Source organism: Coregonus clupeaformis, chromosome 23 (assembly GCF_020615455.1).
Source record: "Coregonus clupeaformis isolate EN_2021a chromosome 23, ASM2061545v1, whole genome shotgun sequence".
Lineage (NCBI taxonomy): Eukaryota > Metazoa > Chordata > Actinopteri > Salmoniformes > Salmonidae > Coregonus > Coregonus clupeaformis.
Genome location: NC_059214.1, coordinates 39,057,042 through 39,081,282, shown reverse-complemented (window position 1 = coordinate 39,081,282; position 24,241 = coordinate 39,057,042). Strand labels below are relative to the sequence as shown.

At 44.4% G+C, this 24,241-nt stretch overlaps 1 protein-coding gene across 2 annotated transcripts in view; it reads left to right on the top strand.

Annotated features, from left to right (window-relative positions):
• The window catches only part of LOC121536977 (pre-mRNA-splicing factor CWC22 homolog), a 185,479-nt gene extending 161,559 nt beyond the window's left edge, over positions 1-23,920 (top strand). For both annotated transcript variants that reach the window (XM_041844674.2, XM_041844673.2), the window contains exons 14-20: positions 4,992-5,052; positions 17,071-17,148; positions 17,621-17,773; positions 19,801-19,928; positions 20,093-20,194; positions 20,811-20,998; positions 22,693-23,920. In XM_041844674.2, coding sequence (XP_041700608.2) covers positions 4,992-5,052; positions 17,071-17,148; positions 17,621-17,773; positions 19,801-19,928; positions 20,093-20,194; positions 20,811-20,998; positions 22,693-23,540 — 1,558 coding nt within the window. In that variant the 3' untranslated portion in view covers positions 23,541-23,920. The remainder of the gene's footprint in view (positions 1-4,991; positions 5,053-17,070; positions 17,149-17,620; positions 17,774-19,800; positions 19,929-20,092; positions 20,195-20,810; positions 20,999-22,692) is intronic.
• The last annotated feature ends 321 nt before the right edge of the window (positions 23,921-24,241 follow it).

Below are 24,241 nucleotides of genomic sequence, written 5' to 3'. Positions count from 1 at the left end.
ATGTTTTCAGCAGAAATGGGGCAGTAGTAGACTTTTCCTCTGGGCCAACCCAGATGGCTGAAAATCACTCCATGTCCACGGCAGATAGAGACCAGTCTCGAAGAATGCGGTTTATTTAAAGCCGTATTTGCGGAATGTTTTTTATGTAATAAACATTTTGTTTAGCTTACATTCATAATTAATTGGCATAAAAACAGTTTATAGGGTGAAGTTCTTAGTGGCACAGACTTCTGCAGAGCAGAATTTAATAGGATTGTGTTAAGGGATGTTGTGTTGGATTTGAGGAGGAACAGACTTGTCAATGTCCAGAGAGACAGGGGCATATTAAACCAGGTTTTAGTGACTAGTGTGATGCCACGAGAGGCTACCGCTTCCAGCGGGGTTGCCCAAGTAGTGCAAGGAGTCCAGGTTCAACCAAAACAAGGATTTTTATTAAAGGTCTTCGGCAACTAACGAAATTATAACACAATTCTCTTCTTCTCCCAGCCCACCTTCCAGACCGTGTCTCTTCCCTTCCAAAACAACTCCAGCTTATCAGCCCCTGATTGGTTTCAGCTGCGTGGGAAGATTGGCCACAGAGGGTTGGAGTTCCCGACCATACCAGCAGATGGAGCCATAGCTGTCTGGGTTTGCAGCCACCTCAGGGGGATGTAACGTCCCTCCAGGACACAGCCTCTCGTGACATCACACATCCCCCTCCTCGGGACCGACGTCCTCGTCGGGGTAAAGGCAGTGAAGAAGGCATCACGCCGGGAGAGGGCGTCCGCATTGCCGTGGTGCTTGCCAGACTGCTCTCTCTTCAACTCCTCCAACTCTAGGACCAGGGACTCAGCCTCCTGTTGTCTCTCCTTGAGTTTCTTACTGAACGCATCAGCCTTGGTTTTAGCAGAGTTTAGCTTCTGTTGAGCAGCTTTCAGTTCCTTCTCTCTCTCTGCCTCCGCATTCTTCATCTTGTTCTCCAACACCTTGTACTTCTCCTCTGCCTTCTTCTGGACCTCCTTACTACTGCGCAGGGTCTCCTCACACTCCTCGATGGTCCTGCGCAGCCTCTCCAGCTCCTCCTGTTGCTTAGGGAAGGAGCTCTGTTGGAGTTTAGCCTGGAGGATATCTAACTCTTCTGTCTTCATGTCTAACTGTTGCTTTAACAAACGATACCTCTCAGCGGTCCCCTTCAGACCAGACAGTTCTTTGTCCAGATTCTGTAGCTCCGTCTCTGTGTCGGTCTGGGCACCTGCCATCCCTATCAGAGCCCGGGCGGGAGTGAGTAACTCGGAGGATTGCACCGGAGCCTTCCCAGGATGAGTCTTGCCTCTCCGTTTCCGAGGTACTCGGGTTATCCTCTCCTGAGACTCTCTCCAGAGTGGGTAAAAGGCTGGGCAGTCTCGTCCAATTAGGACAGGGACGGGGAGGGAATCAACCACCCCCGCCGTCGTGTGTATGGTTCCCCGTGTGCTGGTCATTGTAAGTTCAGTAATGGGGTATTCTCTGGTGTCCCCATGGACACAGGAAACTGGGAGGACTTTCCCCGGGGTCAGACACGTTGGGCCCACCAAATCCTTACGCACCAGGGTGGCCCGGCTACCAGAATCCAGTAAGGCCTCCACATCATGGTGATTCACAGTTACCGGGCAGGTGGGGGGTCGATCTGGGCCGCCATCTACGACTCCCAAGAGCGAGGCAACCCGGTGTGTGGGTGCTGAGCTGGAGGACTCCGCAGTGGGCATAGGTTCATCGGCTGGTTTCCCACACTGCCAGGAGATATGTCCCATCTCCCCACACCGGTAACACTGTCGAGTTTCCCCCTCCTGGTGTACTCTTCTTGGACCCGCCTGGTTTCTGGCTCCCCCTGGAGCCGGGATAAGTCCTGCCGTGGCTGGGTTCGAGACCTTGGGGTCCTTTGGACGGGTCCTTCCCATTTGTGGTGGGGCCGCACTCCTGGGGTCTTTTCGGGAAGCATTCAGCATCTCCGCTGTGGCCTGGTACTTTTCCACAGCTTCCACGGTCAGATCAGCCGTGGTCAAGGCCTGTTGACTGATGAACCGTTTTGCCTCATAAGGCAGGGCGCGTAGGTAACGATCCACCACAACGGCCTCCACCACCGCCGCTGCTGTATTCCTCTGCGGATCCAGCCATTTCCTTGCGATTCGGACAAGTTCATGCATCTGCGCCCGAGGAGGTTGGTCTGGTTGGAAGGTCCAGCTGTGAAAGCGCTGGGCCATACCAAACTTTGTGAGTCCATATCTGCTGAGGATCTCAGACTTCAGGGCATCATAGTCAGTAACCTGGTCAGGGCCCAGGTCCCGGACAGCATTCAGCGATTCCCGGTTAGAAAGGGGGCTAACAGACCAACCCACTGTTGCTTGGGCCAGGCTTCCCTAGTGGCCGTGGCCTCAAATGCATGCAGGTATGCCTCAATGTCATCGGTAGCTCCCATCTTAGATATAAAGTCACTTGCCTTTATTGGGCGGGTATTTTGGACCACCCTATGTCTCTGCAACTGCAATTCCTCTGCCTTCAGAAGGTTGGCTTTCTTTTGCTCCTCCAAGAGAGCCACGTTTACTTGCATCTGGGCTTGCTGGCCAGCAACAAGGGCTTTCAATATGTCCTCCATTTCAGTCGGCGGGGAGCCTACGGCCAACTTGGAAAACTGGGTGATCAAACCTTCGGTATCCTCCTCTGACATGCACTATTAACGCTTGAGCGTGCCCGTATTCTCCACCATCTGTGATGCCACGAGAGGCTACCGCTTCCAGCGGGGTTGCCCAAGTAGTGCAAGGAGTCCAGGTTCAACCAAAACAAGGATTTTTATTAAAGGTCTTCGGCAACTAACGAAATTATAACACAATTCTCTTCTTCTCCCAGCCCACCTTCCAGACCGTGTCTCTTCCCTTCCAAAACAACTCCAGCTTATCAGCCCCTGATTGGTTTCAGCTGCGTGGGAAGATTGGCCACAGAGGGTTGGAGTTCCCGACCATACCAGCAGATGGAGCCATAGCTGTCTGGGTTTGCAGCCACCTCAGGGGGATGTAACGTCCCTCCAGGACACAGCCTCTCGTGACATCACACTAGCTAAAACATTGCTGTTAGGGAGACTGCTGCAGCAAGTGATGAAGTAGGCTATTCATTCATACGCAGCAGCCCAGTTGAAGTCTAGGATCAGAATGCACCGTACTCTAGTTTCATCATCCGTTTGGGAGGTATTCTCTCTAGTTGTGCTGAGTCGTGTTCGTTAGAGCACACCATAACAAAACATTTGACTAACGAATAAACCCTGGCCATAGAGGTCAAAGAGAATGGCAACAATTGTTGGCTATTCTTCTTAGATTCTGCTTCTCTAAAGCTGAGCTGGTCTTTTTCCAGCTGATATAGGAATGAGAGAACAGAGCAGACATACTTTCAGATGATGTAGGTAGGAGGACACTGCAGAGCAATCCACTTCCTATCAGACACACCGCAATGCTTAGGAGAGCAGAGTGCATAGCCATCGACTGTCTATCAGACATACTACCTCAGGGCCAGTCAGTGACCAGTCAGTTGTTAATGATGCTGAAAGCTCCTCTCCTCTTAAGCCCTTTCAGATAAGAGGTTATGCATGTGTGCAGTCTATTTTAACCTTGTTTCTGAATTAACGTCTTCAGGCCACGAATAGACAGGCTGAGTATTTGTATGTACAGTGTAGGCCTCCCACATATTTGTATTACCTGTGTTTGCATACTGCAACGCATGTTTGCATAGCATGGTGACATAGACTTTTGGCATATCTGTCATCTAGTTAAGGTAAGTAGTTTGTCATAGCCTAGTTTGTCACATTTTCCATAATTTTTGCCAAGTGTGATATACTCAAATCAGTTTCCATTGACCGGCCTGTGTCTCGGTGTGATAAATAGCCACACTGTACTCAATCAGAAAGAGGTAGAGCTGTGGTCCTGGTCCTCTCTTTTCACATTGTTCCGACCTGAATCGAACTGGGCTGGCTTGGTTATTTTCGGATCACATTGGCCCAGATCAACTCTGCTAGGCCTAGCTGGGTTTGCCTCTGTAGTATGAGAAGGTTATCTGTTCCAGCTGGTAGAAAGGCAGTAGCACTGACATGGAGAAGGGGCTGAACTTTAGAAACCCTGATAAGTGACCACATAGGAAATTCGATGAGACCTTTTTCTCTTCCATTTTACCTCTACAGATACATGAATATAGCCGGTGTGATGCATAACCTTCTGCATAGTTACACACACGGATCAGTGTCGGCTTCAAACTGAGCTTATACAAATTGTCCTTTATGAATGTGATAGAATAACATGTATGACATGTCATAAGTATTGAAGAAGGCTATATAACCTTCACTGGGATTATACAACCTCTGTGTTTTAACACCATCCCATCAGAATTCCCCTGTCTAGTCATGGTAAACGAAATGGTCAGGACAGTTTTCTTTCTAGAGTGTTTTGTACATTTTGGTCCACATGTGGATCGACACCGTTGGCTCAGCAGTGTGTCTGTCTGGGTTTGTCAGCAGTTTCAGCGGTTAGAGGAGAGATGCAGAATGCTGGTAGAAATGTCTGAAGGAAATAAGAGGTCCATGGTGTTTACCACAGTTTTACACCGTGTCTACAGAATGCAGTCCTGCCTGCTTCCTAAATTGAGTTTGGTTGGATGGAATTTTCCAAAGTGATCAAACAACAAAATAAGGCATTATCTGCCACATGTTTGTTTATGGATTTATAAACTCCTCTAAATGTGTAATGAAAGTACTTCTAAAATAAACATGAGGGCAGATAGTTTATTTTGCTCTGTGATAAGTTTTGAAAATTCCATCCAACCCAAGTTGTTACCCTGCCTGGTGCCCGGACACTCTGTCGTAGTCCATATGGCATGATAAAGTTGTTTGGAATATGATCATGCAAACATATGCTCTTATAGCCTTATTATTATTATTATTATTGTCCTATTAAATCATGACGATTAGTGAATACATGTTTCTCTTCTTTCAACAGTTTGGACTTTGAGGAGTGTGCCCACAAGTTGATCAAGATGGACTTTCCTGACAGCCAAACGGTAGGTTACAATACTTCTCCTCCCAGTACCCTTCCATCAGTATACTTTTCCCCTAGCTGCCAGCCTGCCATATCATGGCCATCTAATCTAAAGAGCTTCCAGAGCTGTTTATCCAAACTTTGAGCTTAATCTAAATAGTTGTTTCTGGTCTGCTGGGTTGTTGGATTCTTCAGTCACTCGGGAAGCATTTGTCATCTCAATGTCCTTGTTTTGCGTCTTCGCCAGGCCAAAGAAAGCACTAGTTTAGGAATGGGGTGTTCCCCACAATGATTTAACTGATCAAATAGTTTGTTTCCCCAAAGTGTCCCATTTTCAACTGTCACAGTTGTGGACATTGTAATAACAAGCTTCAATATCTTGTAGTCTTTACAGAAGAACCCCAGTAGAGGAGAGAGGAGGTTTAGAGACATCCTACACACTGTTAATGCTCCTACACGTTTTATGTAACGAAAAGCGGTGATTTACTGCCTATGATTTATGTTTCCTTAAAATAGCTGTGCGATAGGTCATGTTTTCTCGTGGCCAGCCTACAGTACACATGTTTGTGGGTGGAAATAATATTATGTGATCGCTCTCATGTACCTGTACTCTGCAATCTGCAATATATTTGGTCTCTTATGTAATTGTAAGTTGGCTACTTCCATAAGAAATAAATTTGTTGAAAATAAAGCTATGATATGTAAGTAAATAGTGTAAGAAAATATACCCAGCCATCTTTGATAAATCTGTCTTTACCCTGCTTTATAAAGGAATCACTGAGGTGTATGTCATGGTACAATGTGCCATATAGCCACAGGGCCAGTAGTTGTATAACATCATATCAAATGGCTGCTTTTGTGAGGTTACTACTAGGTCACTTTTAACATCCAAATAATTCATCAGTTTGTGCCCATCTCGTTTTTTTGTGTGGGATTAGAGTGCTGCAAGACAGAGTTTACAGCTGTATTCGTATAGTACTATAGCTATACTGTTATTCTTAAGCTTGTTTTTTGTTTTCGCTCATGCGGATAAATTAAATACTAGACTATTTGGTTTATGTAACATATGGTATTTTAATGATCATGTTCTCTGAACCTATGGCTGTGTTTTGATCATTGCTTCTACATCAACATGACCTTTTATAATATATTCTAGGACACATGTTGCTGTGTTCCAAAACACATCATTGTGAGATGAACACAGTCAGGAATCTGCCACAGTTCTATTTCCTCACGGCTGTCATCCAGACCTTGATTGTAACTGTTTACTGGCCACTTGGTCCAGCTCAGACTGTAGAGCCACAATCATAACCTGGATAATTGAGATGTAGGCTTGACTACTATTTGGAAGTAGGGCCTAGTTTACTCTGCCCCTTCCTGCCACACTCCTCCTTATACCTCTTGCTCAGTCTTTTTAGCTGTCTCATTCTCCCCTTCTCTCTCATTTTCACTCTTACTTACTATCCTTTCCCCTTACCATAGCAGTCACAGATAATTAGAGATGGAAGAAGATGGAGAAAGGTCTTTGTATTAAATGAGGAGACAAAGGTCTTTAAGTGAGGAGTGACTAATGAGTGCTGATGGGCTATACATCACCCACCGAGGGCTTCAGTTCACCCAGCCCACTGTTCACACTGTGGTGTCATTTAAACCTGATTTTAAACAGGTTGACCTACAAATTCAGCAGATCCTGTCTGGCTGAAATACAAGGTCATTAGACTGGAGGGGAACACAGGAGTTGTGGTTGCTCTATATCCTCTTTTGATAATGGAATAACATTTACATTTTAGTAGGGCTGACCCCATTTAGTCGATTGTTTGGTCGATAGGCTGTTGGTCGACCGAGATTTCTTTAGTCGAGCATTTGCAAATTATTTTAATTTTATTCATGGTGCACAAGAGACCGGTCTCAGTGGACTAATACGTTGCGGCGGCCACGTGGATGGCACATTCCATCACTCTAAGACGTGATATTGAAATTGTGTATGGTTATATTATGTAAAAATAATGGTGCAACACTAATGAATCTAATATTTCATAACAAATGCGCTTTCTCCCATGTTTGATATGGTCGCTGTCTGCGGTTCTGGAACAAAATCTTCAGTGCACGGTAGAATTGGTGCCTTTCCCTATGTTGCTACAGTGAGGGAAAAAAGTATTTGATCCCCTGCTGATTTTGTATGTTTGCCCACTGACAAAGAAATGATCAGTCTATAATTTTAATGGTAGGTTTATTTGAACAATGAGAGACAGAATAACAACAACAAAATCCAGAAAAACACATGTCAAAAATGTTATAAATTGATTTGCATTTTAATGAGGGAAATAAGTATTTGACCCCCTCTCAATCAGAAAGATTTCTGGCTCCCAGGTGTCTTTTATACAGGTAACGAGCTGAGATTAGGAGCACACTCTTAAAGGGAGTGCTCCTAATCTCAGTTTGTTACCTGTATAAAAGACACCTGTCCACAGAAGCAATCAATCAATCAGATTCCAAACTCTCCACCATGGCCAAGACCAAAGAGCTCTCCAAGGATGTCAGGGACAAGATTGTAGACCTACACAAGGCTGGAATGGGCTACAAGACCATCACCAGGCAGCTTGGTGAGAAGGTGACAACAGTTGGTGCGATTATTCGCAAATGGAAGAAACACAAAAGAACTGTCAATCTCCCTCTGCCTGGGGCTCCATGCAAGATCTCACCTTGTGGAGTTGCAATGATCATGAGAACGGTGAGGAATCAGCCCAGAACTACACGGGAGGATCTTGTCAATGATCTCAAGGCACCTGGGACCTTAGTCACCAAGAAAACAATTGGTAACACACTACGCCGTGAAGGACTGAAATCCTGCAGCGCCCGCAAGGTCCCCCTGCTCAAGAAAGCACATATACAGGGCCGTCTGAAGTTTGCCAATGAACATCTGAATGATTCAGAGGAGAACTGGGTGAACGTGTTGTGGTCAGATGAGACCAAAATGGAGCTCTTTAGCATCAACTCAACTTGCCATGTTTGGAGGAGGAGGAATGCTGCCTATGACCCCAAGAACACCATCCCCACCGTCAAACATGGAGGTGGAAACATTATGCTTTGGGGGTGTTTTTCTGCTAAGGGGACAGGACAACTTCACCGCACCAAAGGGACGATGGACGGGGCCATGTACTGTCAAATCTTGGGTGAGAACCTCCTTCCCTCAGCCAGGGCATTGAAAATGGGTCGTGGATGGGTATTCCAGCATGACAATGACCCAAAACACACGGCCAAGGCAACAAAGGAGTGGCTCAAGAAGAAGCACATTAAGGTCCTGGAGTGGCCTAGCCAGTCTCCAGACCTTAATCCCATAGAAAATCTGTGGAGGGAGCTGAAGGTTCGAGTTGCCAAACGTCAGCCTCAACCTTAATGACTTGGAGAAGATCTGCATAGAGGAGTGGAACAAAATCCCTCCTGAGATGTGTGTAAACCTGGTGGCCAACTACAAGAAACGTCTGACCTCTGTGATTGCCAGCAAGGGTTTTGCCACCAAGTACTAAGTCATGTTTTGCAGAGGGTCAAATACTTATTTCCCTCATTAAAATGCAAATCAATTTATAACATTTTTGACGTGCGTTTTTCTGGATTTTTGTTGTTGTTATTCTGTCTCTCACTGTTCAAATAAACCTACCATTAAAATTATAGACTGATCATGTCTTTGTCAGTGGGCAAACGTACAAAATCAGCAGATGAGGAAACAGCCCTGGCCTTAGCCTAATTGTCTAAGAGAATTGAGGAGAGAGGAAACCCCAATTTAATTAGGTCTATAATCAATAGCATAACTGTTAAATTTGCCTTGCTTTATACAGTGAGGGGAAAAAAGTATTTGATCCCCTGCTGATTTTGTACGTTTCCCCACTGACAAAGAAATGATCAGTCTATAATTTTAATGGTAGGTTTATTTGAACAGTGAGAGACAGAATAACAACAAAACAATCCAGAAAAACGCATGTCAAAAATGTTATAAATTGATTTGCATTTTAATGAGGGAAATAAGTATTTGACCCCTCTGCAAAACATGACTTAGTACTTGGTGGCAAAAACCTTGTTGGCAATCACAGAGGTCAGATGTTTCTTGTAGTTGGCCACCAGGTTTGCACACATCTCAGGAGGGATTTTGTACCACTCCTCTTTGCAGATCTTCTCCAAGTCATTAAGGTTTCGAGGCTGACGTTTGGCAACTCGAACCTTCAGCTCCCTCCACAGATTTTCTATGGGATTAAGGTCTGGAGACTGGCTATGCCACTCCAGGACCTTAATGTGCTTCTTCTTGAGCCACTCCTTTGTTGACTTGGCCGTGTGTTTTGGATCATTGTCATGCTGGAATACCCATCCACGACCCATTTTCAATGCCCTGGCTGAGGGAAGGAGGTTTTCACCCAAGATTTGACGGTACATGGCCCCGTCCATCGTCCCTTTGATGCGGTGAAGTTGTCCTGTCCCCTTAGCAGAAAAACACCCCAAAGCATGTTTCCACCTCCATGTTTGACAGTGGGGATGGTGTTCTTGGGGTCATAGGCAGCATTCCTCCTCCTCCAAACACGGCAAGTTGAGTTGATGCCAAAGAGCTCCATTTTGGTCTCATCTGACCACAACACGTTCACCCAGTTCTCCTCTGAATCATTCAGATGTTCATTGGCAAACTTCAGACGGGCCTGTATATGTGCTTTCTTGAGCAGGGGGATCTTGCGGGCGCTGCAGGATTTCAGTCCTTTACGGCATAGTGTGTTACCAATTGTTTTCTTGGTGACTATGGTCCCAGCTGCCTTGAGATCATTGACAAGATCCTCCCGTGTAGTTCTGGGCTGATTCCTCACCGTTCTCATGATCTTTGGGTGTTTCTGTCTATATATGGAAAAATAAGGTTAAACATTTCGCCCAATCGGTTGGTCGAAAGAACAGGACGACTCTCGGTCGACCAATATATTTTTTTTAAAGTCGGGGACAGCCTTACATTTTAGTGATTTAGCAGGCGCTTTTATCCGGCGCGACTTGCAGGACCAATGATGGTTAAGTGCTTTGCTCAAGGGCACATCGGCAGATCTTTTTTTGTCACCTAGTCTGCTCGGGGATTCAATCCAGCGACTTTTCGGTTACTGCCCAAATGCTTTTAACCGCTAGGCTACCTGCCACCCACATTGAAGGCCAGTTTCCTGGATTCAGATTAAGCCTACTCCCTGGCTCCTAAGAAAGAAGCACTTTCAATGGTGATTTTCCACATACCATGCTGTTTAGTCCAGGACTAGGTTTAGGCTAATCTGGTTCAGAGAAACTGGCCCTCAATGACTTTCACTCCTCGGTGTCAATTTTAAATAGTATAATGTCATGACTGGGATGAGACTTTAAGAATCGTACCATCACCAGGCCTACATTGCTTCAAAGGTCATTGACAGTATAACTACACTTTAATCTACCCGACATCTGTTCTAGCCAATGGATTTCTTTTAGAATAATTAGGCTTGCTCTGAGGCCAGAAACATTAGGAGTTTTCTAATGTGGTGTGTTATACGTTTGACACCCTAGGCTAGATCTTGGGGCTGTTAGTGAGTCTGGATAGGCCTATGTGACACAGTCACACAGCTTATTATTCATTCATTTATATGAGGTGTGATTGTATGAACTGTGAAGCAGACTTAATAAAGGAGATGGGCTGTGTGTGGACAGCTATCAGTGCTATTACCTCTGTCTGTCTACTAGTCTGGCACTGTGGAGCAGGCCTGATTATTGCCCTTATTGTCACCAGTGAGAGAGAGAACACGTCATTCTTTCAAGGGGAGTGAGAGTGAAGAATTGAATGAATGAATCAGTCAGTCGTTTCTACAGCTGGGTCTCGTTATTCACAGCACATCTGCCTGCCTCTCCATGCTTCACCATAAAGGTTTTGTCTGCTAGAAAAACTAAGATTGATAAAAGTGGGACCGATAAATCTCAACCAGAATCTATGCTTTTAAATATTTACACACATTTACTTGTTGTGAGAAAAAAAAAAAATATATATATATTTCACAACAAGTAAATATATATACCTTAGCCAAATACATTTCAACTCAGTTTTTCACAATTCCTGACATTTAATCCTAGTAAAAATTCCCTGTCTTAGGTCAGTTAGGATCACCACTTTATTTTAAGAATGTGAAATGTCAGAATAATAGTATAGTGATTTTATTTCAGCTTTTATTTCTTTCATCACATTCCCAGTGGGTCAGAAGTTTACATACACTCAATTAGTATTTGGTAGCATTGCCTTTAAATTGTTTAACTTGGGTCAAACGTTTCGAGTAGCCTTCCACAAGCTTCCCACAATAAGTTGGGTGTATTTTGGCACATTCCTCCTGACACAGCTGGTGTAACTGAGTCAGGTTTGTAGGCCTCCTTGCTCGCACACACTTTTTCAGTTCTGCCCACACATTTTCTCTAGGTTTGAGGTCAGGGCTTTGTGATGGCTACTCCAATACCTTGACTTTGTTGTCCTTAAGCCATTTTGCCACAACTTTGGAAGTATGCTTGGGGTCATTGTCCATTTGGAAGACCCATTTGCGACCAAGCTTTAACTTCCTGACTGATGTCTTGAGATGTTGCTTCAATATATCCATATAATTTTCCTTCCTCATGATGCCATCTATTTTGTGAAGTGCACCAGGCCCTCCTGCAGCAAAGCACCCCCACAGCATGATGCTGCCAACCCCATGCTTCACGGTTGGGATGGTGTTTTCGGCTTGCAAGCTACCCCCTTTTTCCTCCAAACATAACGATGGTCATTATGGCCAAACAGTTCGATTTTTGTTTAATCAGACCAGACAACATTTCTCAAAAAAGTACGATCTTTGTCCCCATGTGCAGTTGCAAACCGTAGTCTGGCTTTTTTATGGCGGTTTTGGAGCAGTGGCTTCTTCCTTGCTGAGCGGCCTTTCACGTTATGTCAATATAGGACTAGTTTTACTGTGGATGTAGATACTTTTGTACCTGTTTCCTCCAGGATCTTCACAAGGTCCTTTGCTGTTGTTCTGGGATTGATTTGCACTTTTCGCACCAAAGTACGTTCATCTCTAGGAAACAGAAAGCGTCTCCTTCCTGAGCGGTATGACGGCTGCGTGGTCCCATGGTGTTTATACTTGCGTACTATTGTTTGTACAGATGAACGTGGTACCTTCAGGCGTTTGGAAATTGCTCCCAAGGATGAACCAGACTTGTGGAGGTGTACAATTGTTTTTCTGAGCTCTTGGATGATTTATTTTGATTTTCCCATGATGTCAAGCAAAGAGGCACTGAGTTTGAAGGTAGGCCTTGAAAAAATCCACAGGTACACCTCTAATTGACTCAAATGATGTCAATTAGCCTATCAGAAGCTTCTAAAGCCATGACAGCATTTTCTGGAATTTTCCAACTGTGAAATAATCTGTCTGTAAACAATTGTTGGAAAATTAGTTGTGTCATGCACAAAGTAGATGTCCTAACCGACTTGCCAAAACTATAGTTTGTTAACAAGACATTTGTGGAGTGGTTGAAAAACAAGTTTTTAATGACTCCAACTAACTGTATGTAAACTTCCTACTTCAACTGTATATATAGCAAAAATGTAAATTTCAGTTAGGATTTTTTTTGTACTTGGTCCCGTGTAGTTGTAAATCAAACAACTACGCGTGTGAACTGACAAAACAAAGCACACCAATGTTGTCAGTTTAGTCTTTCAGCTGAAGAGTCTCCAAATGTCTAGGGTTGGTATAGAAATTATATGCTGTTGTATTTAAGAGTTTGTAGGATTTGTTTAATCTTCTCTCCTTGGAATTATTGATGAAGTCTTCAGCCTCCTATGATGCTGCAGCATGGAGTGAGACCCTTTTGGCAGATGGAAGCCCATAGACATATAATTACTAGAAAAGGAATTCCCAGTCAGTGGTTGGGTGATGGGTAGCCTCATTCTATTTCTATGGGGAAGCCTCCAAGGGGCATTCTTCAGTGCTCTAGCCCCATGTCGGTCCCATGGTGGTGGGAGATGCATTAGCACAGCAGTGGTTCTGGAGGGGGGAAGATGGAAAGGCCACAGAGGAGAGGAGGGGGATGGAAGATGGAAGGGCTACGTATGTCTGACGCTGTCTAGTGCTACTAGTAGTCAGAGGACAGCCTTCTTGTTTGCCTGCTTCCAGGATTCCACTCTAGGTCACATGACTCTGTATGACACTGTGTGTGTGTTGAAGTGGCCCTCTGTGTTCAAGCTAGTCAAGGCAATGCACAAACCATATTCGAAACAGCTCTGAAATTATTCTTGTTGCACACTTTTTATTATTCCATATGGAGCCTCACCCTTTTCTTTTGGTTGATATTCTAGCTGCTGATGGGTAGCAAGCTAGTGCTTCTGTCAAATCAGTGTCAATCACATTCCCTGTGCCCTTCAACTTAGGCTAGGTATCCTCAGCCAGCTGCATCTATTCACTGAGCCTAAGGTTAGTGTTGGGCTCCTCTCACACACCAGATGGAAAAGGACAGTACATGCTCTAAGGGATGAGATGTCACCCTGCCTGCCCGTATGGCCCCAGCCTGCCCGTATGGCCCCGGCCTGCCCGTATGGCCCCAGCCTGCCCGTATGGCCCCAGCCTGCCTCCCCCTCCTGAGACTATAGACACAGAGGGATGGCATGACATCACGTCCTGAGAAGGCCCCTACACCAGAGACACAGGTGCTGCCGGTGGAATGGTATAGGAGGAGAAGGGAGTGTAGGAGGACTGTGGGCCCAATGCTGTTGGGAACCATTTAAACCCCACACTTTGTTTGCGGCCCAGAGTAATACCATACTAAGCTGTAGGGAGGGTCAGTGCTGCATTGGTTTTTTGTAAGAAATTGCTATGAAGTTGGCTAAGTAAAAAAACAAACAAAGCATGACTGCTGTCTTGTCCACAAACTGCTTTCATGGTAAGGAACCAAATGTTATTTAAAGTTAACGATCTCTTTAATGCTGCTGGGAAGCATGTAATCATAGAGAACTATTTATATATGGTTCTATGTCTCCAAGTATGTAATCCTCACACTTCCTATAGAGCCTAGCTTAGCAAGTAATACCAGAGTAAAACCCACCCAGCTGCAAGGACTCAGGGAGTGTCAGTGATGGGTGTTTCTGCCCTCACAACCAGGTGGACAGGGACACACAGATCCTATAATTCACATATTATATTCTAGGCTATGTAATTCTATGGGTACACATGCATTTAGAGAATTCCCTGGGCCGACAGCCAGGTGGATAGGATAAGAACAGAGACCTGGAGAAATTTCCTTCACTGTCTGCTAGGATCCTGAGGAATAGGCTCTTCTCTAGAGCTTATGGCCTGCTCAATATCTTAGCTGTGATGTATAGACACAACATTTACATTACATTTACGTCATTTAGCAGACGCTCTTATCCTGAGCGACTTACAAATTGGTGCATTCACCTTATAGCCAGTGGGATAACCACTTTAGAATATGTTTTTTTATTTTTTTAAGAAAAGCTAATGACTGAATCAGTGATGGTCAACCGATTCACCACCACAGCAGAGCATAGCCCTATTCTCTTCTCACGTCTCACTGGACAGTGGACACACACAAAAACGCTACCTGTCTGCCTCTGTTTTTAAAGGAGAACAGATCGATTAAAAAGGGTTCTTTGGTTAAAAACATGAAGGGAAATCATTATCTTCAGACAGCTGCCTGTCTCTGTCTCAAACTTGTCCTCTTGTACTTAACCTGAACTGGAATTGACCTCAACCACTAGTTTTAAGGTGAGTTGTATTGCTGCTGTGTTCAATGATGTCTAACAGATGACTTTCCACTAGCCTAACTTATTTCATCTAGCCTAATAAACTGCATGCTTTCCCGAGTCATACTGGGAGGACCACACAATGTCATTGTGTGACTCCAGATTTACTTCGATATGATGGTTATTATATCAATATTTGCACATAAAGGGGTTTCCACCGCCATTTCTCGATCATTAATTTTACCGACACAAAACGAAAAGTTTACCTGATGTTGCCATCAGACCTGTTGTGACATTATATTTTATCTGACATGTGCACTGCATGGCCAAAAGTATGTGGACACCTGCTTGTCGCAAAATCATGGCCTCTGTAGCTCAGCTGGTAGAGCACGGCGCTTGTAACGCCAAGGTAGTGGGTTCGAACCCCGGGACCACCCATACACAAAAAAAATGTATGCACGCATGACTGTAAGTTGCTTTGGATAAAAGCGTCTGCTAAATGGCATATTATTATTATTATTATTATTATTATTAATATGGAGTTGGTCCATACAGAAATGGTTTGTCGAGATCGGTGTGGAAGAACTTGACTGGCCTGCACAGAGCCCTGACCTCAACCCCATCGAGCATCTTTAGAGATCAATTGGAATGCCGACTGCGAGCCAGGTTTTATCGTCCAACATCAGTGCCCGACCTCACTAATGCTCTTGTGGCTGAATGGAATCAAGTCCCCGCAGCAATGTTCCAACATCTAATGGAAAGCCTTCCCAGAAGAGTGGAGGCTGTTATAGCAGCAAAGGCGGGCACAAACTCCATATTAATGCCCATAATTTTGGAATGAAATGTTCGACTAACAGGTGTCCACATACTTTTGGTCATGTAGTGTAACATTAAAAACTGCAAACATTTCTCTCCACCCTATGGCAAAATGTGTAGAATTGCAGGAAATTAACTCTTAATTTCCTGCAACAAAAGTTTGCTTAGGGCCCCCAACAGGCTAGGACCTGGGTATGGATGTGGGTACGCAGACCCACAAACCACTGCAGCCCCTCATGATTCATTACGATTTTGTGGCCCCCACCCCCATCAAAGTTGCCCATCCCTAAACTAGGGAATATGGTGCCATTTGGGAGGTACCCTGAATGTCCTCAGGGTGGAAAGCGGCTGAGATGAGATAGGGAACAGACAGCAGTCTCATTGCATTCCCATCGTGTTGCCAGGCAAAGAGTCAGGCACGGACGGTGTGTGAATCAGGCACGCTGTGTGAACATCACACTTTCAATCTCAGTATCACACAACAACATAACACAGTCTCCTGCTGATGCTGCTGCCACAGCGTGCCTGATTCACACACCTCCTCTGTGGCAGAGAGCGAGACAGTCGCCAGACAGAAGGGCTTCTCGGTAACAAACCATACATACAGTGCCTAGCCTCATACATGTTCTCACACACATCATTCAGGTTTTAGCCTACATGATACGTTAATGATAACATTTGTATCCTGCACTCCACATTGCAAATGCCTTTTTCAATGAATTTGAACATGTTCCAATGAAATGTTCATATTTTAGTCAATCAAATAGAATTTCCCACCTCCATATCATTAACATAGTTCTATGATTAACCCAAGATATTTACTTTCTCCTATCTCTCCTCACTACCAGTGTAATTTTGTGCCAGACCCGGCCAGGTCATGGCCTGTCCAGGACATTAGTGTGAAGATTGATCATGGTCGCCGAAGGCTGGCTTCCTCATCGAAAATATAATCTTATGAAATCAATAATCTGCTTGGCTGGGATAATTGTTGGAGAATGAGAAAGGAAAGACATGGCGCTGTCCGAAATGGCACCCTATTCCTATAGTGCACTACATTTGTCCCGTGTAGCTCAGTTGGTAGAGCATGGCGCTTGCAACGCCAGGGTTGTGGGTTCGATTCCCACGGGGGACCAGTATAAAAAATAAATAATGTATGCACTCTCTTAACTGTAAGTCGCTCTGGATAAGAGCGTCTGCTAAATGACTAAAATGTAAATGTACAAATTTGACCAGGGCCCAAGTGGCTTCGGTCAAAGTAGTGCATTATGTAGAGAATAGGATCCTGTTTCGGAAGCAGCCGCTGGCTTGCTGCAGGAGGATGTAACAGATGGGTCTCCACTCCAGGCCAGCACAAGGTATTTTCTATCCCCCATAGGTGCAGCCCTGCCTGGCTCGTCCAGGCGTCAGCATCCCCTCTCTGTGTCCATGTGCCAGAGATTAAAGCTATTTTTGTGTGTCTTCTCCCAACAGAAAGAGCTGTGCAACATGATTCTGGACTGCTGTGCCCAACAGAGGACCTATGAGAAGTTCTTTGGTCTTCTAGCGGGGGTAAGCAGACCAAATAATATATTTATACATGTTTTATTATATGAAATATAACCTAAATATATATTTCATAGTAGCGGCATGTAGCCTAGCGGTAAAGAGTGTTGGGTCAGTAACCAAAAGGTTGCTGGTTCGAATCCCCGAGCCGACTAGGTGACATGAAAAATCTGTCAATGCACTTAACCCCAATTGCTCCTGTAAGTTGATCTGAATAAGAGCGTCTGCTAAATGACTAAAATGTAATAATACTTTTTTATCCCCGAGACATTTTTCATGTAGTTGAAGTCTGTTCATGTTGCATGGGGAAAATGGGAATTTCATCATCCTTGAAATTACATTTGTTCGTAAGCTTTCAGTACAGTAGTACAGTTCATTAATGTGGCCTTTTACACTCGCCTTCAAGAGCACTAAGTTAAAAACAACTTTATTCTATGATCCACTAACATTTTGAACTTTGACTGTGTTATTTTCTCAGAGGTTTTGTCTGCTGAAGAAGGACTACATGGAGAGTTTTGAGGCCATCTTCATGGAGCAGTATGAAACCATCCATCGCCTAGAGACCAATAAACTGAGGAACGTTGCCAGAATGTTCGCCCATCTCCTGTACACAGACTCAGTCCCGTGGAGTGTACGTATTGTAGCTCTCTACGGCGCCCTATTCCCTATATAGTGCACTTCTGACCAGAACCCTATGGGCCCTGGTCAAAAGTAGTGCGCTACATAGGGAATAGGATGTCATTTCAACCGCCCCTAACATCTCTAACCCATTACCCCTGTCTCATGGCATACATAATGCATCCTCTCTTCCATCTAGGGCTGACCCCAATTAGTCGACTAGTTGATTGTTTGGTCGACCAAGCTTTTTTTTTTTGTCGACCAATAGCAACAAAAAAAAAGCTTATGGCACACGAGACACCTGTCTGATTCGCGCCCATCTCAGTGAACTAATCCATTGCGGAGGCTGAGACTAATCCATTGCGGAGGATGCGTGGATGGCAGAGTCCAAGAAGGGGAGTGTGGCTAAAATGCATAATGCAAGTCTCTCCAATGCGCTCTCCCGCCAATTTGTGCACATTCATTGTTTCATAACTTCATTGTGTGAATTGTTTGCCTTGATTTAGTGTCTATCAATTCTCCACTATATATATCACCAGTAGTAGCCTACATTTACCGTTAATTCCTATAATTTCTAATCTACAATGTTTGTTTGGTTATGGTAATTTCTGTTAATGCAATCAGTTTGTTGTTATTCCAGTCTTTTACCGTTCTCATTGTCAGAGTGGACACGTCGTTTGCAGAGCGCACAACCTATGCTACACTTGTGAGAAACAAGTTTTGGTTTATTTCATTCAATTTCAGAGTTTTGTCAATTTAGTCATTGTCTTTTGTTTGGAGCGTCAATGTTGAGTAAGGATGGGCACCTGATTAAGCGTAGAAGTAGACCAATAGGCTACCTGGCCTGCATGCAAATGTAGGCATATAAATGTGCCCATTTGGGGATCTGATAGTATTTCTGATTGGCTTAACACACAACCACTAATGAGCTGTAGAGCTTTTCAAAGTAATTTTTTCTTCACCTCAAACAGCAAGCAAAGTCTGTTTTTACATCCATTGAGAATGACAATAGTTCCTCAATGTATTTGGAAGATCTTTCCAGCTCTCTGCCTTTCGATAACCACTCAGCGTGAAAGGGAAAAATGTCATGCTCTGATCCAGTGGAAACTTCTTAAAATAGGTATACCTGATGAGCTCTTTTCCCTTGCGGAAAATAGCCTACAGCTGTGTCTGTCTCGAGCTCACTGGCACGGCTGGACCCAAGTTGATAGTTGATACAATGTTTCAAGTTCGTTGCAGACAGGCCATGCGTAGCCAATGTGATTTATAGAATATTTATTTTTATCAGGATATTTTTTCTATCTGCATGCTGCAATATTTTTTATTTGTTGGCTTTATGTAGGCTATTTTTACATAGTTGGCAATGACAATAGATGTAACTTATTAGGTTTATCATTTTCATTTAGATAAAAAAATGTTTGCCACATGACAATGCTTTTGAGATACGAAGACATTATTATAAATTAAATTAAACTGTTCCACGAAAATGTGCAAATGAAAACCATAACTGGCACTCAGATCGGTAGAAATTTTAAATTAAATTGACATGTAACATGAGAAAGGTTGCAGACTCCTCGTGTAGCATATTACCGGCAACTTCAGGAGAGTAATGGCAGAATCTGCGAAAGCCATCAGGAGCGGGAGGAGGATGGGCAGGTTAAGGGTTTTCTCTTCTGGTTATCTTGATCTCTGGCTCCCTCTTGAGTCATTTGTGTCTTATTTCATCAAACCGCATCAGACAAGCATATAGTTGATTTTATTAAAACACATAAGATATGTCTATTTGGAAAAATACACGTTTAAAAATTTCAGCCAATCGATTGGTCGAAAGAACAGGCGACTTTCGGTCAGCCAAGATTTATTTTTGTCAGGGACAGCCATCCCATAATTACATTGTAGAATGTATTACAGCATCAATATGGCTTTAAATGTTATTGATTCATCTAGCGTTGGGCATTAAGGCAACGTGGTTGGTGATTGATTTTCCTTTCAACAGCTACTAATCTAGTTACACCGTCTGTGTCTGTTTTACTCTCTCAGGTGCTGGAATTTATTAAAGTCAGTGAGGACACCACCACCTCATCCAGTCGAATCTTCGTCAAGATCTTGTTCCAGGAGCTCTGTGCCTACATGGGGCTTCCCAGGCTCAATGAACGACTCAAGGATATGTACGCCAATCTAGTCTTTTCATGTTCCACTGTAAACTAATATATCACCTGAGGATTATGATTTGTAGTCTGGCTCTGCTATTCTTTATTGCCTCTGAAAGGATAAATGACGGGGTTTTTTTCTGCATGGGATTGTCTCATCTGCTCTTTTCTGTATCTTCCAGGACACTGCAGCCCTTCTTTGAGGGTCTTTTTCCTCGTGACAACCCCAGAAACACCAGATTCGCCATTAATTTCTTCACCTCCATCGGCCTGGGTGGACTTACGTAAGTGCCTCCATCCTAATAATATGATAGTACGTGCCACCTAGCAGATGCTTTCATCCAAAGCGATAGCACAATGAGTGCATACATTTTATGTATGTTTGTGATCTACAGGAGGATGCTGAGGGGAGGAAAGCTCATAATAATGGCCGGAAAGGAGTGAATGAAATGGCATCAAACTCATGGACACCATGTGTTAGATATATTTGATACCATTCGACTCATTCCGCTCCAGCCATTACTAGGGCACTATAAAATCTGATAAGGAGAACGCAGACGGAATCACGAAATCCAGACAACAAAACTGAATTCAACAATATCCAGAAATGTATTGAACTTAGTAGGGAATCAACTAAATGTATTGAAAGATAAAACTGATTTCATAGGGCCCTACATTACCACCAGCCCGTCCACCCTAATTAAGGTGCCACCAACCTACTGTGTTGTGATCCCTGCGGGATTTGAACCCACAACCTTGGCATCTAATGTAACAGGCTGGCTTATTGCATCACCAGCCTCCTGTGATCTCCTGCCAGTGTCATAATATCCACTCTCTCGCTCCTTCCCTCTCGTTCATTCTCTCTCTCATCCGCTCTCTCTCTCCTCTTCATTACCACAGGGATGAGCTCCGTGAGCATCTAAAGAACGCCCCCAAGATTATCATGACCCAGAACCAGGAAGTGGAGTCGTCAGACACCGACTCATCCTCTTCCTCCTCTGACTCGTCCTCCTCAGACAGTGACAGCAGCGACAGTGACAGCTCTGACTCCTCCAGTGACTCCTCCTCCTCATCCAGCAGCAGTTCAGGTACAGTCATTTTACCACCCCTACAGTCCCTTACTGTAGCCTGGTCCCAGAGCTGTTTGTTATACTGTATCTACTTTGGTCATTGTCAGCACAAACAGCACTTAAACAGATCTGGGACCAGGCTACCCTCACTAGGCTTTTTATTGAAACACTTAGGTAGTTGCAATCAATTTACAACCCAGCCCTCTTTTAATCAGCAATGTCTGAATTATTTCTGAGGAATTCAAAGTGCTAGTCCTTTAATTTGCCCTTTTAATAGTTTCGTATTTTATTAACTGTCTGCCCTCCACATTCACCTCTACCTAATTATAATGCCTGTGTTGTGTCCGCGGAGGTCCTGGTCCCTGATGTGAGGGTGGCCCAGCCTGTTGCTCGTGTGTGTGTGCGCCCAGGTCATGAGTCATCGCTCGCCTCACCTTGAGGAATGTCACGGTGTTGTACTCGGCCCTCTCTCTCAGCACGCTAATTATTTTTAATTGACCAGCTCTATTGAAGTAAAACTTGGGTGTTTTGAAGGACTTCGCTGTTTCCCTGGAAAATGCCTCTCCCCACGTCACATAATATAAAAATGCCATTTAGCAGAGGTTTATATCCAAAGCCACTAGTGCGTGCATGTTTAGGCAACCTCTTGTTTAATTGTGTCATCAGGGACATTAAGATGGCTTTTCGTGTCAGTCCCTTGCTGATGACATGCAACCACTGCCAACCAAGGACCAGGCTGTATTCACTTAGTCAATTAAAGAAAAATGTGTGTCAGAGCAAAACTTGAGATGTCCTATTTGAGAAGAGAGCAGCGATTGTCCTGGAGAAACAGATGTTCTCTGCACAATCACTGCTTTCACACCAAATCAATAGTTCTGAAATGACCTCCTTGCAATAAAATGTCCAATAGCACTGAAATGTCTGTCCAACAGCACAAAAAATTTCCTTGATAGCACTGAAATGTCCAATGGCACTGAAATGTCCTCTGAGCTTCAGTTGGTTCTCAATTGTTCTGAACATGATATCAAGCCTGTGTGAGATCCTAGAGGTGTTTCCTGCTGTGACGTTGATGTGGCTATTTACCATTAATCCAGTGTGTTTGTATCTATGCAAATATCTATGCAAAACATGGACGCAAAGACAGTCCCTGCAGTGGCCACACACACACACACACACACACACACACACACACACACACACACACACACAAATACACCCTCCCTGCAGTCAGTGCTCTGGCAGTCTGGTGACTGGTGTGGTGTTGTGTGCCCCTGGCCTGCTCTCTGTAGGGTAGGGCACCTGCTAAAAGCACAGTCTGTCATCGCCACACATCATCTGCACACACAGGTGTGTCCCAAATGGCACCCTATTTCCTATTTAGTGCACTATTTTTGACCAGGGCCCATAGGGCTCTGGTCAAAATAAGTGCACTATATTTGGAATATGGTGCCATTTGGGATGCAGCCACAGCCTAAGCCCTCGCATCACATGGGATAGCTCAGTCCACTCATATGGAATGTCAAAACTGACGGTCATTGGGTGACCTTAAAAAAAAAATGGTATATGTCGTCTCGCTCTCTATGGGATAGCAATGTGGTGTACTGTTTGCATGCTTCTGGATTTATTTAGGATCTTTGCTTATGTTTTACAGATATCGGATCAAAATCTGGATATATCTCGAGTCTCTAAGACATATATTTACTGTTTTACAGATTCCGATTCGAGGCGTAAGAAGAGCAAGGGCCAGAGCAAAAATAAGAAGAGTGACAAAGACAAGAAGTCCAAGGCTTCTTCCAAAAATACTTCCTCCAATCAAAAGTCACCTCTGGAGGAACGACACAATAAGAGTCTAAGAAACGAGAACCGTCGCCGTCGGATGACAGCAGTAGCGATGAGGAGGCGGCGGAGCGTGGTGGGAGGAGACCAGAGCCTGAGGACCACCACAAATCTTCTCGCCACCGGGGTCGAGAAGAAGATGCTCCGCCACCCACGTACGAGAGACCCGACCGTGCTAACCGTGGGGGGCACAAAGACGAGGACCAGCCTCGTGGCAGGCCTGGCAGAGACTACGAGGACAGGGACAGACAGCCAGAGTCCCGCAGGCACAACAGGGACGATGAGGGGAAATACGATGGGAAACACCAAGCCCCCCAGGTTGACCGGGCAGACCGTGACAGAGTCAGACGCCGCAGCCCTGAGAAAGAGAAGGAACCAGCCAGCGACAGAAACCGAGAGAGGTCAAAGTCACGGGAGAAGAGCAGCCGCAAGGAGAAGGACATGGATTTCTCCAGGGACTCATACAGGAACGGGGTGGAGCAGCAGCCGGAGAGGGCAGAGCGGGCGGACAAGGAGAACAGGGAGAACCGGCATCACTCTGACAGACACAGAGAACCCAGGAGAAACGAGGAACGGAGCAGGGATAGCTCCCCACGTAGACGGAGATAGCCGGATGGACGTTACTCGAAAGGGAAAAGTAGTAGGCTTACGTTCCAATGCCCATACTAGCATACTACTTAGAGTACGTGTCCAGTACTTCATTCTAAGTAGTGTGCTAGTGTGAATGTTGAACAGAGCCTACGTTGGAGTCATGATAGTCATGCTGTGTTCATAAGCCAGCTGTAAATTGGACTCATCCATCTCATTCTCTGCCATTGTCTGTGCCTCTCAATGTATACATTTTATGCATAGCCTTTAAAATGTATGTTTTATATTGCCCAATGAAATGTCTTAGAAATGGTTCAGCAGTTGTATTCGAGTACAGAGCTCTGCTTGCAGAAGTAGTGTATATATGAATGTTTCTTTCTGTGGGTTTTATCAATGTAAGACTGGTAATGTCAAGAAAGCTTGTGAGAAGTTTGCATTTTGATGCAACCTATTTTGTGTTAGTGCAACCATTATTTTTTTTAAATGATAAAATAAATAAATACGACAAAACATTAACCTTTCAACTGTTCAATTCTAATTGATGCATTACTAAATATATACAGTATACTGAACATTTTTGCACTATATTGACACAGGTTGGAGGGGAGCACACCAGAGCAACGGATGGCAGTGTACTTATAATAATTTAGCAGATGCTTTTATCCAAAGCGACTTAGTCATGCGTGCATACCTTTTACGTATGGATGGCCCCAGCGGGAATCCAATCCATGATCCTTGGTGTTTCAAGTGCCATGCTCTACTGACTGAGCCACACATTGTCCACTTAAAAGCAGTGGGTGCCGTCTAACCCTAACGCCTCTGATTAAAGAACATCAG